A 15754-nucleotide genomic window follows, 5' to 3' on the forward strand; every position below is an offset into this window, starting at 1 on the left:
AATCGACAGTCTATATTATTTTAAGATTTTGTTGCCAAAACTATCAAAACAAGGGAGATAAGTGTAATTTTTCAAACCTTAAGGGAGCGCAATGAAATTGTTAGAAACCTCAGGGGAGGTTCATGTAATTATCCCTTCTTTTTTAAACCATGCCGTATATCCGATTAAGTTTGTATTGACAAAGCCTTTTTTTTTTTTCCTGATTTAATTTTGAGTTAATGACCTCCTTGTTACCCGTATTTTTCATTGTATTTTAACAGTTTTCTTCTTTGACCATGTAATTCTGTTCACTAAAACCCTGAACATATTTTTCAGAAAGAAAGAATGACTGCACCCATTGTTCCAAGGAAACTCTGAATTTCATTCTAACCAAGATCTCAGAAAACTCCAATAAGGCATTTGATCAAGCTTGGAGTCTTTTAATTTTTCATCATCATGCTTCACAAAAACATAAGGGTTCTTGTTGGCCTTGTGTACAATCATCTAAGAGGAATTATTGCTCATTCTTCAAGGCCTTAAACAACAGATACTAATTCTATTACTAATTTTCATCAACATTGCATATGACCACCACAGCCATTGCAGATGTACCAAGAACCAATTCACCTGATAGTCATTTACCATCTCCAGAGCGGAGAAGCACCTCAGCAAAAGGATCTTGTAATGTACAAAACCCTGGTAGATTGCCAAAAATTCCAACCCTTGAAACATCATTCTCCGACCACAAAGAAAGGAATGCTCCTGGTGGTACAAAATTAATGCAAAATTAACAGCAAGTTATATGTATGTTATGATAGAAACATTACAGAAACTATAAATTCAATGGTCAGTACCAAAAAATAAGGACAATCGAAAATACCAGCTTTACAACCACAGATAAATCTTTGACCTATAAGTTACCAGAAAACATATGCAATACTATTCGCTATGAGTTTGTCCCTGTACTTCTCTACATGGTGATTCATAAAAATGGAGCAACACAAATTAACTTACACGCCGCCATGTCTTGAGAAATAGTCATTATCCAGTGAGATGGCTAAAGCAACAGCTACTGCTCTCTGTGCCAGAGTCAACGGATGATTCACTTGCAACTCTTGACTCTGCAATGAGGGAGCAGTTAAATGCCCATATTAACAATAGATGACATACAGAATCAGCAATTAAAAATTTACCTCTCCATCAGGATAACTGGGATCAGCAGTGCCAAATCGGATAACATACTGGCCAGCGTCAGTAAAAAGCTGCATCACATTAAGTGCAAGCACAATCAATTTGGCACCATGTAAGGAAAGTGTTCATTAGCAGCCTTCTAAGAGAATGTTTCACCAGTATTATGTCATTATTCACATAACTTTAGCAAAGAAGATATACTTTGGTATATTGATATGTTGGGTAAAGGAAGAAAAGAGGAGAGCCAAGACAAAATCTTCGGATTCCAAGAGGAACAACAGCCGTACCAAAACCAAAGTGGGAAAAACAAAAAGCAAAAAAAAAAAAAATAATAGAGGAGCAATGAGTGCACTAGGTGCAGTAATAAACCAAGGTCTGCATCATTTACCCCCAATACCACCACCACCCCACCCCCCCCCCCCCCCCCCAAAAAAAAAGGAAAAAAAAAACCAATAAAGTCCAAAACAAAAGAAAAGAAAGAAGAGCAGAGCTTTACTTCATATAAAGTCCAAAAAATGCCACAACAAATTGGATAGCACTAGACTCTAGTTTAGGAAACAAACATAAATCATTAACATTGAAAAACTAAACCTCAAAACCAAAACCCCTCCAGTTACGATCGATTTCAGCTAGCACTTCTCCATTAATGTCCTTCAAAGTAAATGTCCAGTTCCAGAATCCAGGATTCTCAACCACTGCAAACTGCATATTCCTACATAAGCATCAAAAAATCGTGGTTATATATGCAAAATACCATAGTATTCTTGGATAAAAATGTAATATACACTTTAGTCATAGAACCCAGCAAAAATAGGAGGGATGTGTTATATGACCAGTAAAAAGAGTATGACTAAAAAACAGATTCAATTATAAGGAGAATGCAGGAAGAGTATGTTCCAGTATAAGGAAGCATTCCATATACATTGTTATGAAATTTAAAGCTACTTCAAAAATTAATGCTTTCCCTGAATTTCTTCAAGTTACTGATTCAATTTCAACTGAGTATAAAGGATAAAGATACAAGTTTAAGGACAATACTGGAAGAGCACTTTCCAGTAAAAAGCAGCAATCTATCATATTTTCTTATGAAATTTAAAGCTACTTCAGCATTTAATATATGCTCTAAAGCTCTTCGAGTTGCTGAAAGCATAAAGCACAATAACAGAAAGCTCTGTGCTACAAAAAAAATGCAATTGCAGCAAAAGCAGACTATTGCAAAGAAGAACAACAGGCAAAAACTTTTATTGGAGGCATAGAGCATCAAGCTCCTTATCAAGAGAGACTTATATATTAGACATGGGAATTGCTTATCGAGGTGAACAATGAAGACTATATATTCTTGCTATCTTTCATATCTTCCAGTAAGCAGAAATTATGAGTTTCCAACAGAATTAAGTTTACGGCAGCCAGAAGCAAGTTATTCAGACTGGCATGAACCAAAGAAATTGAACTGCACGAACAAAAGAATGAAACTTAAGTGAGAATAGGAGGCTTCAAGGTGTTACATATCATGAAATCCTTACTGGGAATCTGGGTTAATGATGGCACTTCCAAAGCTTGTCAGATGAAAGGAAAACACTAGAAATTTGGGGAAATACCACAGAAGAGAAGGGGAAGCCTAAACAGGAAAGTTTCCTTTGCAAAGATGATTACTTTTACCTAATCTAGGTTTCAAAGGGATTTAATTTGCTGTTTTAGGCACATTGCTGGCCTTCCAGTCACGACTTATTAATTTTACCATTGTATCACAACCTAGGTGCAGACATGCGATTTCAAAGCCTTAATCTGTTAGATCTTGGTCTCCAAGGCCAAGTTTTACTAGGAGATCCTGTAGTCTGGGCCCTCAAAGAATAGCCGTGTAAAATTGCTATATATCAGCTCCAGGAGGCAGCTCATGACATGAACCTTCCAGGAATTAACTGCTCCTGTCTCAGCTTGAAGCCTAAATTCTCTTGTTTCTTTTCAGTCCTTCATCCATTTTCTTCACCAGTTTCCGTTCTTTTTTTCTTCTTGTAAAAGTCAATTTATGCATAAATATTATAGCACAATGAAGCCAATCTTTTACAGTGATTCATTGCACTCAAGATTAACTCTCTTAGCTCAATAAATTAGCAACTCCCCCCAACTTTTAAGCTACTAGCTCATTAGCCTGGTTTTGTACGTGAAAATTAAAGATACAGCATCATTGTGGAAAAGCTCGGAACAGCTGACAATTCAAAAACTTTACAAGGAAGAAAGACAGCAAATGTTGATAATAAAAACACTTGAAATCTAAGTACATTCACTAGATGAGTAAGAAATTGAAGAAATTGAAATAGTAGCAGCCTTCCTTTTATGACTGCAAATTAAACTTGCACGTGACTTGAGAAAATGCAAGAGTACAGTTCTCATGATTCTCCAACGTGAAGTCACAGAGTGAAGACAACAAAATGTCCTAAATTAACAGAAGAAATATTAACCACTAGGTAAATGAGCTCCAAAAATGAGAAAGAACATAAATTTGCAGAAATCTAATGAATAGACACCGCATCAATTGCTTTCACATGTTGACTTGTGATCATTCCTTTCATGATACACACACTTGGTTGCCATGGTCTTGGTCAAGAAAATTACATGTACAATTAAAGTGCCATTAGCTGAATAATTTCAGTTCAAATAAGAGAAGGCACAATATTCCAAATGGAAAATCGCATAGGTTAAGATAGAAGGTCACCCCAAATATAAATCGTAAATTCTCTTCCAAAGATGCCATCTCCTATGAACAACACCAATTTCCTGAGAACAAGTAATTAAACAACACAATTAAGTTTATGTTTGTACAAAATAGTTTCCATCAAAGAAAAGAAGGTTAAAATATCATAACATGGTAATCCAATTCACTTACCTTTCCATTAATCTCAGTATAAATTGAACTGGTGATCCACCAAAAAGGCCTGCGAACCTATACAGACCCACCCATATAATTCACCAAACTACAGCTGAGATTTTTGAAAGACTAAACTGATCAGGGTGCTTACAAACTCCACAATACAAAAAGTATCATGCTTACCCTAAAGAGTTCGCTACCCAAAGCATCAGTTATACTCGCAGAGAAAGGACGCCTTGATCGCAAAAGCTGGAATGAACAATGACAAGCATTTTTTTCAGCACGAAAACTGATACCTAGAAAGGAAAGTAATGATAACGATGTGGGAAAACTTGTTCTGAAGGGGCTCCCTTAGGAAGTTTTTTTGCTGCCGTATCAACTCTATTCTTGTGGAAGAAGATGCAAAAAGTGTACAGGGAAATTAGATCCTTTAATAGTCACGGTAAGAACTCTGGAAAGTGACTGCCAAACTAAATCGTCCATAAAGGGTAGATAAGTGGGATTGAGGGCAAAAGAGGTGAATCTCCACAAAAACATTGTAAACTCGTTAAATAAACATAGAAGTCTCTTTATCTTTAAATTGAGAAATAATTTGTTGACAACTTAGCCTAGTATTATGATTATCTTTTAGCTTCCCATTTCCAATTTCTATATTTATCTAAGGACCATTGGAAGTATTCCTCCAGGCATGCTTTTACTATTTACATCAAATCATCCAGATCCAGTCCCTCTCACATGAGAAGGGGAACAAAAGGAAAAAAAGTGCTAATGCCAAATGTCATTTACCATTAGAAATAAGCAGAGTCCCGGTGTCCCACACAAAATTTCCCATTTTTTGGCACATTTAGCCCCAGATGCAGACATAAGCTGCATTCAGAACTGAATGACATTGTGAAAATTGTGCCAATATTCAACTCCTTTTTCTACCGGATTTGAGACCTCCAGGATAAATGTCAAAATGTTGCACACCGATATTAACTAAACCATATTGCAGAAATGTTTGACATACTGGACTTGGTAAACATTTCAGCAATGAATTTACTGTGTAGCACACGAACACACAGAAAGGAAAATAAAAAGGAAAAAGAACATATATTCAGGTGGAGACAGGGCAGGGGTTAGAGGGGAGCAATCTTCCCCATTTAGATTTCCCCTGCTTGTTATCCTCCCTGAACAGGCACCACTTCCATTTTCATGCTTAGCTGTATTGATACCTTGTTAATATACCTTCACCCTGAAGTAATTTCATGTGTTACATCATATTGGCTACTGAAGCGAAGTAGCTTTTTTTTTTTGTTTAGTATTTGACTAGAAAGACCTAGTCAAACTAATGACCACATACTCGAAAAAGCTTGAAAAAGTGAAGGAATAGTTAGTGTCTGAGGGCTGGGACTTGATACCAGACTTGGTGTTTCCAAATTAAAGAAAAGGAGGTAGAAATTCATTTGAGGTCCAAGTATTCTGGACATATACAAACATAGACACATCATACACACACACACACAGTTATATCTACATATACATATGTACATCTATATATGCATGTATATATGTGTGTCTTGTATATATGTGTGTGTGTCTGTATATACATATGTATATCTATATATCCATGTACATATATGTGTGCACACACACACATATATATACACACATGTGCACATATACATATACATATATATTGCAAAAGGAGAATAAGAAACAAGATGGCAATGTGGATGGTAATTGCACGAGGAAGGGTAGATTGAGAAGCATTTTAATAGTCTTGCAGCTTTCAGGAAGAACTGTATTCTTTTTAGGTAGGTGGCATGACAAGTATGGAATGCTTTTTCCACTGTAGATTGTGAGGTGCAAGGGTGAGGGAAAGATAATTCTGGCATCTTCAATGAAAATGAGCATATAGGAATGAGGTTTTTCAAATGAACTCTAAAGCTACATATAAAGTCACAGACTAAGACAAGGCTCAAATAAGCTCACTCAGGCTCAATAGTCTTTCAATTTAAGTGATCATATAAATGTATGCCCCAACTCTTTGCTCGAGCAGCTTGAATTCAAATTCCAGAAAAACAAAAATGTCAGAAAGAATGTTATGCCAAGTAAAGCACAGCAGGGGCAGCTCACAGAAACCTCAGCTCATTCATAGCTGTACCCTAGAGTATCTTGCAACGAACTTATAATAGCTAGTTAAGAGGCTCTGAACATCACATAGAAGGGTCACTATTTGGTCAAGAGAAGAACAATGCATACCTGTCTTGCAATGACATTACTCTTTTCCCGAATATAACCTACAGGCTAAAAAGATACAGTTAAGCTAAGGAACCACTGATAAGGAAAAATTAGCAGCAGGAAAAAATTTTGTATACTGGCAGCAGGAACCACTGGCAGAAACAAATTTTCTGCCAAATAAATTTTGTATGACTGCAAGATTTCATTTATACTGCAGAGGGTAGGAAGAGACAACATACTGAGTGAGGATAGCAGAGATCAACTACTGCATATCGATTCTCCTGCAATTCCAGAGTCAGTATTATAGCGTTAAACAGAGATGAGAAATGAAAAGCAGCAGCTACTAAAAATAGAGAATAAAGAAGACACCAAAGTTCTCAGAAAAATCTCGCCATGAGTGGAATGCACAAGAAATGATACACTGGAATAGACATGAACATACTACCAAAAAAATCTGGCTAAGTTGCTTCTAAGCCATTCACTTTTCTGTTTGTATTGGTAATAATACAAAGATCAAATCTTTAAAATCGTTTAAACATCTAAAAATTTCATAAAGAATCTGGAAAAGCAGATTAATACCATTGACACAATTGATTACCGAAAAGGAAGAAAAAAGAGCTAGATGCAAAATCAGCAACTACTTAATAAAGACAGAATTAACAACCATCACAGTGCCACTAAGAATGTCTAATGTGTTTGAAATGGACAAGATGGGTAGATTGCTATCAAAACTTTATTTTTTCTTTAAATGACGAGATTAATATTTCTGACTCTTACTAGCTTTTGGTTTGGAACCTTTAGTACCATGATTCCAATTTTTGCAAGTGTAGACACGCATTAGCTCTATCTATTAAAGTTGTTACACATAAACCAAGAAAATCCCTTCCATTTGAGTGGTTAAGGATTATCATGATCGTCTGAATAAACAAAGCCAGAGTACAGGAGAAAATGCAATAGAACTGATATTCAATATTACCAAATGAAATTAATCAGAAAAATAAGAATATGTTTTATCGTGTCAGTGACAGTCGAGAAAATAAGGGCCTTTGTTTCTAATCCCCCCCCCCTCTCACAGGTCCCATGCCTGCACCCTGTTCTTCTGGGAATAGAATAAAAAGCAAAGATTCTGCTGATATGCAAGTTTCTTACATCTAAAGGGAAATGAAAATCTCATTTTGTCAATTTTAACAAATTTGAAAAACAACCAAATAAGATACAGAAGGTAACTTATGTAGACATATTTTTCCAATATTTCAAGAATGAACAAATAAAGGCAACTATGGGTTCTATTGAAAGTAATCACAGAAAACCAATATTAGTGGACAAAGATCAAAGATTACCTGCTCAAAACCAACAGTAAGATTTGCCCATTCTATATCCCTTGTAATCAGGAGATTGGATCTTGCAAGAAGAGGAGCAACCAGAGCCTAAATAACTCAAAACATTGAGCCTAAAGCATAAGTAGGCAAAAAATTGTAATGGTACTCATTAGAAATCAAGAAAAATTATAAATTCTGAAATCTTACCTCCTCTAAAGATGTAGGTTTAAGAAACCCCGTGACAGGTTGGCTGGTAGGTGGTTGCTCCAAGGCTGACTTCATCTCTTCAAAAGATCCACGTGGAACTTCAAAGGAAGATTGACTACCAACAGGTGCAACATCATTGTGAAGATGCTTGCGAATCTTTCGACTTCTATTTTCTTCAGAAATTAGTCTTTTGTTATCTTCAACCCAAAGCTGCACAAGAAAGTCTCTGCTCAAGTCTGGATCAGAGTTCCTGCCATGGTTATGTCGAAAAGATATAGACATTGCACATTTCTCTGGTCCTAAAGTATTCCTTGAAAGGCCAAACGGAAGCTTAATCTTCCATGGTGTATCTCTTGCTGAATTCGATATCTTTTGAGGATGTGCACTTGTATATCCATCTCGAACAAGTGATGTTGCTGCTACATATCCTCTTTGTGCTAATGAAGAGAGGAAACTATCATTTTTAGCAACAAGAACACCATTCTCAAGCCGTCCGAGCACAGAGGTGCTGCACTTCAATTGCTTGGTGAAACAAGTCAAACCTTTAAAGCAGTTCATCTGGTCATGCTGCAAAATGACATTTTGCCATCCCAACCCCAAGTAGGGGGTGAAAGGAATTGCTAAGATGAGTCACACATTGAAGATGGCAAAAAAAATATCATCTAAACAGAAGTACAACCTTACGTACTTGATCTGGAAATGTCAGTCTAATCATACTTGACAAGTAATACCTAGTCAGTGCCTTGATACTCAGAAACACATGGTATCACAGAGCAAGTACTAATAACAAGGACAAATAAAATGCTTTAGGATTATTGTTTCATAATGTAAATTACGTAATTTCATCTTGCAAGTGATGTCTGGAAATGATGAATGCTTTCACTTAACAAAGCTGCACAAGGTTTAAGTATAGTCAACCCCAAGAAATATAAAATACTACGAAAACGTGCTTTAATTGTGTAATATGGTCCAAACTGGTTAGGAGCTTCAAGATATCTCAAGACTGAAAATCTGTCAGCTCTTATGATGATCCATGTGATGTCAGAATCCCCCAGAGTTGGTATTGGAGGAGGTTAATTCGTAGAAGAGATAGAGAGGGAAATGGAGAGCTTCAAAGACCAAGAGAGAAGATGGTGTAATTTAAGTGCAGAGAAGTGTTTTAGGAGGCTTTTAACTCTAGGGGACTGGAGCGATTCAAGAAAAGCCTTTTTAAATCTAGGTTACCATAATTAAGTCCAGAAAAGGCTTATTCAGTCTGACGGCAGTATATAAGGGATATTCTAGGCTAGAATGGGAGAGATCCAGCAAACTATAGTAATTTTTGTGAAGAATGCTGATTTAGCATAAGGATCTGAGGATTAGTGTTTAATTCAGTAACTGACCTCAATTTCACTTGGACATATAATATATCAAAAAAGTTCCAAATTCTTTACCATTTTCGTTAAGATTTCATCTCTGTGAAGAATTTCATTTAATGATGCAAGTATCAAGACCCAAGAACCATGAGTCAAAACACCTCCAAGTTTCAAATCCTAGAGTTCTAATTTCTAAAATAACTGCTCTGCTCAGTACAGCTGAACCAGCTACCACCAAAGATTTGAATAACAGAGGGTCATACCTACAAAAAGGTAATCACTTTATCATTGGATTATAAACTGATGAATCACAGCTACTATAAAGGTTGATACCAACTAGATAGCTAATTTGTTTAGCATCACTCATATACTACTACTTTTGCAACTACAAGAGGCATAAACAAGCAAAACAGGCTCCAAGAACAGTGGTAACATCTTCAGCCATATTATGCATTACTAGTTTAGTTTTCTTCTTTTTTTTTTTCCTTGTTGTGGTGGGGGGGGGGTGTTGGCACTAGTTTTTAACACTATTGATGGCACTGACAAATCCTCTAAAACAATAGCAGAGCTACCTTACCAACTAAATCCTAGCTTTTCTTCTCTGCATCACTTTGAACCCCTTATGGCTTCAAAAAGCTCAAATGATAAGGACAAACCCACCAAAAGAGGACACCTATAACAAAACTAACTTTATAAGCAGCCCAGAATGTTAACGAAGCCACTACCTAACATCTTAAAACATACAGCAAAGTGAATTTATTTCCTAACAAATTGGCCATTTATTTTCTCATTGTCATTCAAGAAAGAGGGAAATTTTGCAAATTTCAGCACACACTAATCCAAGTTTCTAAAATTACAAGGTTTTGCAACAACCCACAAAGCAATAGCAACTATTATAACGTCTAGAACATGCATCTTATTAACAACGCCACGGCAGATGAAACTGACAAGCAATGCAGCATAATGTATTAGTAAAACAAGCATGATATTCATGCAATTATCCGCTCAAAATGCAACTGAATGCAGAATAAAACATCCCACAAATTTCCCAGATAATCCGTGTACTCAAACTAATAAAAAGAACAAAATTTACGCCAAAAAAAATCAACTCTAATAGGCACTTGTACAAACAGTTGATATGCATATCCTAAATTGCACCCATTAACACCAAACATGTATCAGATGATTCAGATATACGAATTTGTACGGAACCCATCGATAATTGAAGATAATACAAGTTCAGGTGCATTAATTTACCGTTCAGATAACGAAGAAAGCTTCCCCTTTTGGCTTCAATGGCGAATAGGGGTACGGCAAAATTCGAGGAAGAGACCATTCCAGAGCTTCTTTTACTGCTGTTAAGTGCTCGGGAAAATCGCCAATTTAGTCCCTAAACTTTTTTTTTCCGTCAATTTAGTCCCTATATATTATTTCTAGCCAATTGGCTCCCTAAACCTATATATCGGTTCCAATCAAGGATCTTTGCGGCGGCGCCACCGTATAATTTCCATTAGGTTCATAATCGTGCAATACAAAAGGGGCATTTTAGGGAATTCCATTCTGGCACCTTTTCCAATTAAAAAGTAAATCGATGTAAAGCCCAAATCTAGGTACTACCTCTCTTGCACCAAAGAGAGCTGTCCAATTTTTGCAGACCCGCGTAGAAAAAGCACTGCAATTCAATGCATTCGAGAAAGAATTGGGACAAAGCATCCTCAAGCTCAGCCAGTGATCAATTTATTAACACCGTCATAGGATCAAATGGTTCAGAAACAGGAAACTCGATTTATGAAGGAAACGAGAAATACTACAATGGAGACAACATCGTGTGATGCTATTGCCAAGAACAATGCCGAATTGTGACTGCTTGGACAGAGGCAAATCCATCAAGAAGGTTTCATGGTTGCAGAAATTATGGGGTAATTTTTTTGTATGTACATAAAGTTTAGAATTTGTTAAAATATTTCTTGTCTTTTAACTATGAAATGGTGGTAAATGCAGAAACGTGGTGCTTGCAGATTTTTTTTGTGGTATGATCCACCCATACCCCAAAAGATGAAAAATATAATGGGTGCACTTTTAAGGGACCTGAGAAGTGTTGAGAGAGAAAACGCAGCATTATTGATTGAAATGAACAAGTTGAAGGCAAAAGTGAAAATATTGTTTATAATTTGTATCTGTTTTGGCGTTTTACTTGTTTTTGTACTTGGAGGCAAGGAAAGGAAGAAACAAGGTTTGCTGGAATTGAAGATGTTGCAGTAGTTTTGAAGAATGTATGGAATTGTTGCAGTAGTTTCATCTATGTTTGACTCTGTTTTGCTTCTGGATTTGTTATTACTCTGTTTTGCATCTGGATTGCTCATGTAAGTTTGTGTGACAAGTTCAATGTTATGCTGACAATGTTGACTGAAGTGGAAGAATTGCAGAAGTGATGGCCATTAAAAAATTGTTGCTCAGTCGAGTCATATGTAGTCATCAACTTGAATGAATTGCATAAGTGATGACCAATGCTTGAATGAATGCAATTTATAGTCATCAGCTTAAAAAAATTGCAGAAGTGATGACCATTGCTTGAATGAATGCAATATATACTCATCAGCTTAAAAATATTGCAGAAGTGATGACCATTGCTTGAATGAATGCAATATATAGTCATCGGCTAATACGAACATCTTCAATTGGAACAATGCAATATATAATCAACAACTGATATATCAATTTCTAGCAAAAGTAATCAATTTCCCAAAAGTATATAACTGATTTCATCTGTACAATTCTCAAAAGTAATCCAAGTCCTACCAGCCAAAAGAACTAGGTTCGGTTGTTGATTAAGGACCACAAAACCAGAGTAGATACAAAAGTGGACAAAAGAAAGCTAGTACAAAAGCTTTCAGATGGATACAAAATTGGACAAAAGACAGCTTTCCATCTATATATCTTCAGCAGCAAACAAAGTAGAACATCTCCAGCTTGCAACTACGTCAGCAGACATCAATTCCATTCTTCTTCACTGGTCATCTTGCTTATCAAGTATCCTATGAGCCTATAAATGCATGTCTAGTGAGAAACACAAGAACAATAGTAACACTGAAACAACCATCCATCTACTCACAACAATAGTAACAATAGTAAGTAAAAAACTCACTCTGAGTTTTCTTCTACTCACAACAGCCATCCTTTTTCGCCAAGATTGTGCTTGACTGCAAGTGCAAGTACGTTTGCTCTGGCCTGGAATATGACAAAAATAACAACACATAGTCCTTTTCTTTGGCCTCTGTGAGCTTTTAGTCGGTGCACTGAGTTGTACATCAATTTCTTCAGCAATTTCAGTAGCTTGCACTTCATTAAATAACCAAAACCAAATAAACAACAACAAAAGTATTACTAATCCAAGAAAAGAAAGAACTGAATGAACTTCATTACACTTGAACCTTACCAGAAACATGATCAGCATTTTCTTGCACCATACCAGAAACATGATTATCATCTTCTTGAACTATACCAGAAACATGATCAACATCTTCTTGAACCATACCAGAAACATGATCAGCATCTTCTTGCACCATACCAGAAACATGATTATCATCTTCTTGAACTATACCAGAAACATGATCAACATATTCTTGAACCATACCAGAAACATGATCAGCATCTTCTTGCACCATACCAGAAATATGATTATCATCTTCTTGAACTATACCAGAAACATGATCAACATCTTCTTGAACCATACCAGAAACATGATCAGCATCGTCTTGATCCATACCAGAAACATGATCAATATCTTCTTCTCCTTTGGCAACCATTGGGCAGGTTCTAGCATTGTGACCAAGCACCTTACACTTTGAGCACTTGTTAATGTTCAAAGGTGGTCTTCTTTCACTGCTGTTATCTCCTTTAACATTCAGTTGGCATTTTCTTTTAGTGTGACCCTTCTGATGACACTTAGAGCAAGTCATCTGTGTGACACCCTTCCTGGATAGCTTTGTACAACCTCTAGAATCAGGCCTTGGCTCATCAGATTCTCTCCTTCTTGCCTTTTTAGGCCTTCCAGGCAGCTTCAACTTCTTTGGTGCACACATAGGGACGTTTTTAGATCTCTTCCAGTTATTAGGTCCATTAATTGGACCAATAGCTGGCTCATAAGCTTTCAGATAAGCATCTCTAGAATAGCATTGGTGCACTAGACTTTCTGGTGCAGCTCCAGTCAATGCAATGCAACCAACAGCATGAGAGCAAGGTAAATCAGTCAACTCCCACTTTCTGCATGTACAAGTCATTGCCTTTAAATCAACAACAAATGTACTCCCATACATAGGTGTCACCTCAAATCTGGATTCATCAGACCACCTAGCAATACTTGATCTAGAGTCCTCCTTAATCTTTTCAAGTTTTTTTTGAATTTTTGGGCAGATAACATCATTTCTTTTTCTCATCCACTCTCTTTTTGTTCTCAATCTTTCCATTAGGTATATCCTAATATTTTCTAACATACCAAGGATGGGCTTTTCTCTTGCCTCTAATATCACAGAATTAAAGCTTTCACATACATTATTAAGAAGTATGTCACACTTGCAAGTAGTCCTAAAATGTGACCTTGACCAATGGTTGGGTGATGTGTTATCAACCAGCCATTGGTATGCACTCTCATCATATTGCCTCAATCCCTCCATTTCAGCTTCAAACTTATTAACATATGAGCTCCTTGCACATGCCCAAAACATTCCCTTAATAGTTTCACCAGGATGGTGCTTCTTAAAATTGTTGTGTAGATGTCTAACGCAATGTCTGTGCTCCACTCCTGGAATAATTTCTTGGATTGCAGAACCCAATCCCTGATGTTGAAATTACAAAAAAAAAAAAGTTCACAAATTAGTATAAACTCACATTTTTTTGCAACAGTAGTATTATTAGAAAACATAAATGTTCACCTTCTGCCTGTCACTAATAAATGTCCATCTTTTCTGGTCATGGATTTTAAGATCAAACTTTAAGAACTCGATGAACCATTTCCAAGACATCTTGTTTTCAGTCTCCACAATTGCATAGGCAATAGGATAGATGCAATCATTAGCATCAAGACCTACAGCAGTCAAGAGTACTCCCGGGTGTGGTCCTCTTAGGTGGCAGCCATCAACACCAAGTATAGGGCGGCAACCTTCCTTAAAACCTTTTTTCAAGGCTGCAAAACAAATATACAACCTCTGGAATCTTTCTTTTCCACTATCCTCATCAACCTCTGTCTCGACATGCACTGTGGAACCTGGATTTGAGTTCAATAATTCCTCACAGTAGTCCCAAATCCTTGTGTATTGTTGCTGATACTTCCCTTGAATCAGGATTTTGGCTTTTCCAAAGGTCTTGTAGACTTGATCCTTTGTGATATTCACATTCAACTCCTTATGCACCTTCTCTTTAAATGCACCAACTGTAACTTTTCTATTCATGCGCAAAAACTCCATGTAATATCTAGCCAAAAAACCAGAGTTCGCATGTTTGTGATGGAAAGTTCTACCACACTGATGTTGTGGTCCCATTGTTCTAATTACGAATGCATCAGAATCTGGTTCTTTTGCAGCATAAGTAAACCACATGCATTGTTTATTCTTGCATTTTGCCCTGATTCTTTTATGGTCATTTTTCTCCCAAGTATGCTCCTTACCCCACTGCACAGAATATAATTCAACAGCTCTCTTAAAGAGCATCTTTGTGTCAAACAGTAAACCAACAAACAATTTAGGTTTCTGCATGTCAACTTCTGGCCTAAATCTCACATATTTCGGCTTACTTCTTGAAGTGTTTTCATCTGAGGAATCATGGCAACTGTGTAACTCCTCTGTGTTTATGGAATCTGATTCCTCTTGGACAGGAATTTGGTCCCCGTCATAAACATCAAAATGCAAGTCAGCAGCAAGACTTTCTTTTACTTTTGCTTGTTCTTGCCTATGTGATTGTATTGGTACTTTCTTCTCTTCAGCATTTGGTATACCAGCTTTCCCTCCAACACCAACATTACATATGACATTCTGGCCATCAATTGCATTGTCAACAGTAGTACTACAATGATTAAATATTGTGTCATCCTCATCTTTACTAAAATCGTAGTCACTATCATGAAATCCTTCACCATCATCACCTGACTCAGATTCTGCCTCATTTTTAGCGTCAGCACCATCCTCTTCTTCAGTTTCAGGACCTCTCCGTTTACCATTGTTCAATTCTTGGACGGGAACATGAACTGGAAGTTCTTCATTCCCAATGAAGTCATCAAATGTGATGTCCACATTCCATAAATCCTCATTTTCCTTCTTAGTTTCACTTTCAACAGGTGAGGAGTTCTTTAAACCAGGATCTATGGATCTAATATGAAAGTCATGTACAACATAAACTTCAACTTTTCCAGTTTGTTTACCTATGGCAACCATGTCTATTACATCATCTTCACCATCTATCTGCCTAAGTCTCAACCCACCATTTTCAGTTGGGATTCTATACCTATAGTTAGCATCTGCATGACACCCAAGTAAGTAGCCAAAACCTCTGACAGCAGCCATATTAATTTTTTCGGCCAAAACCCCCTCAAAAAGCTCCATGCTACCACCCAAATATTTTGT

General features: G+C 36.7%; 1 protein-coding gene and 1 long non-coding RNA gene across 6 annotated transcripts; one reads left to right on the top strand and one right to left on the bottom strand.

Moving 5' to 3' along the window:
• Window positions 1–337: 337 nt before the first annotated feature.
• On the bottom strand, window positions 338–10641 carry LOC113735146 (altered inheritance rate of mitochondria protein 25-like). 5 transcript variants are annotated; one of them, XM_072082798.1, is made up of 14 exons: window positions 10398–10637; window positions 9718–9813; window positions 9219–9403; window positions 7786–8352; window positions 7600–7686; window positions 6499–6540; window positions 6281–6325; window positions 4220–4285; window positions 4055–4111; window positions 3884–3945; window positions 1762–1882; window positions 1173–1241; window positions 994–1100; window positions 338–741 (listed from the first exon to the last, which is right to left on the bottom strand). In XM_072082798.1, exons 3-14 carry the CDS (start codon window positions 9219–9221, stop codon window positions 711–713), a joined length of 1257 nt encoding a protein of 418 aa, XP_071938899.1. In that variant the 5' UTR covers window positions 9222–9403; window positions 9718–9813; window positions 10398–10637; the 3' UTR covers window positions 338–710. The 5 variants fall into 5 exon arrangements, with proteins under 5 accessions (XP_071938899.1, XP_027117911.1, XP_027117914.1 ...); XM_027262110.2 differs by lacking the exon at window positions 9718–9813; XM_027262113.2 differs by lacking the exon at window positions 9219–9403.
• On the top strand, window positions 10639–11463 carry LOC140037751 (uncharacterized). The gene is made up of 2 exons (XR_011841752.1): window positions 10639–11059; window positions 11142–11463. It is a non-coding gene; the product is annotated as an uncharacterized lncRNA (long non-coding RNA).
• Window positions 11464–15754: the final 4291 nt, after the last annotated feature.

Source organism: Coffea arabica, chromosome 3c (assembly GCF_036785885.1).
Source record: "Coffea arabica cultivar ET-39 chromosome 3c, Coffea Arabica ET-39 HiFi, whole genome shotgun sequence".
Taxonomy (NCBI): Eukaryota; Viridiplantae; Streptophyta; class Magnoliopsida; order Gentianales; family Rubiaceae; genus Coffea; species Coffea arabica.

Coding starts and splice junctions, on each gene's coding strand:
- LOC113735146 (XM_072082797.1), bottom strand. CDS start 10,476: ATGGTCTCTTCCTCGAATTTTGCCGTACCCCTATTCGCCATTGAAGCC. Junction 4,112..4,219: donor TGGGTAGCGAACTCTTTAGG/GTAAGCATGATA, acceptor GGGTCTGTATAG/GTTCGCAGGCCTTTTTGGTG. Junction 3,946..4,054: donor ATACTGAGATTAATGGAAAG/GTAAGTGAATTG, acceptor ACTTGTTCTCAG/GAAATTGGTGTTGTTCATAG.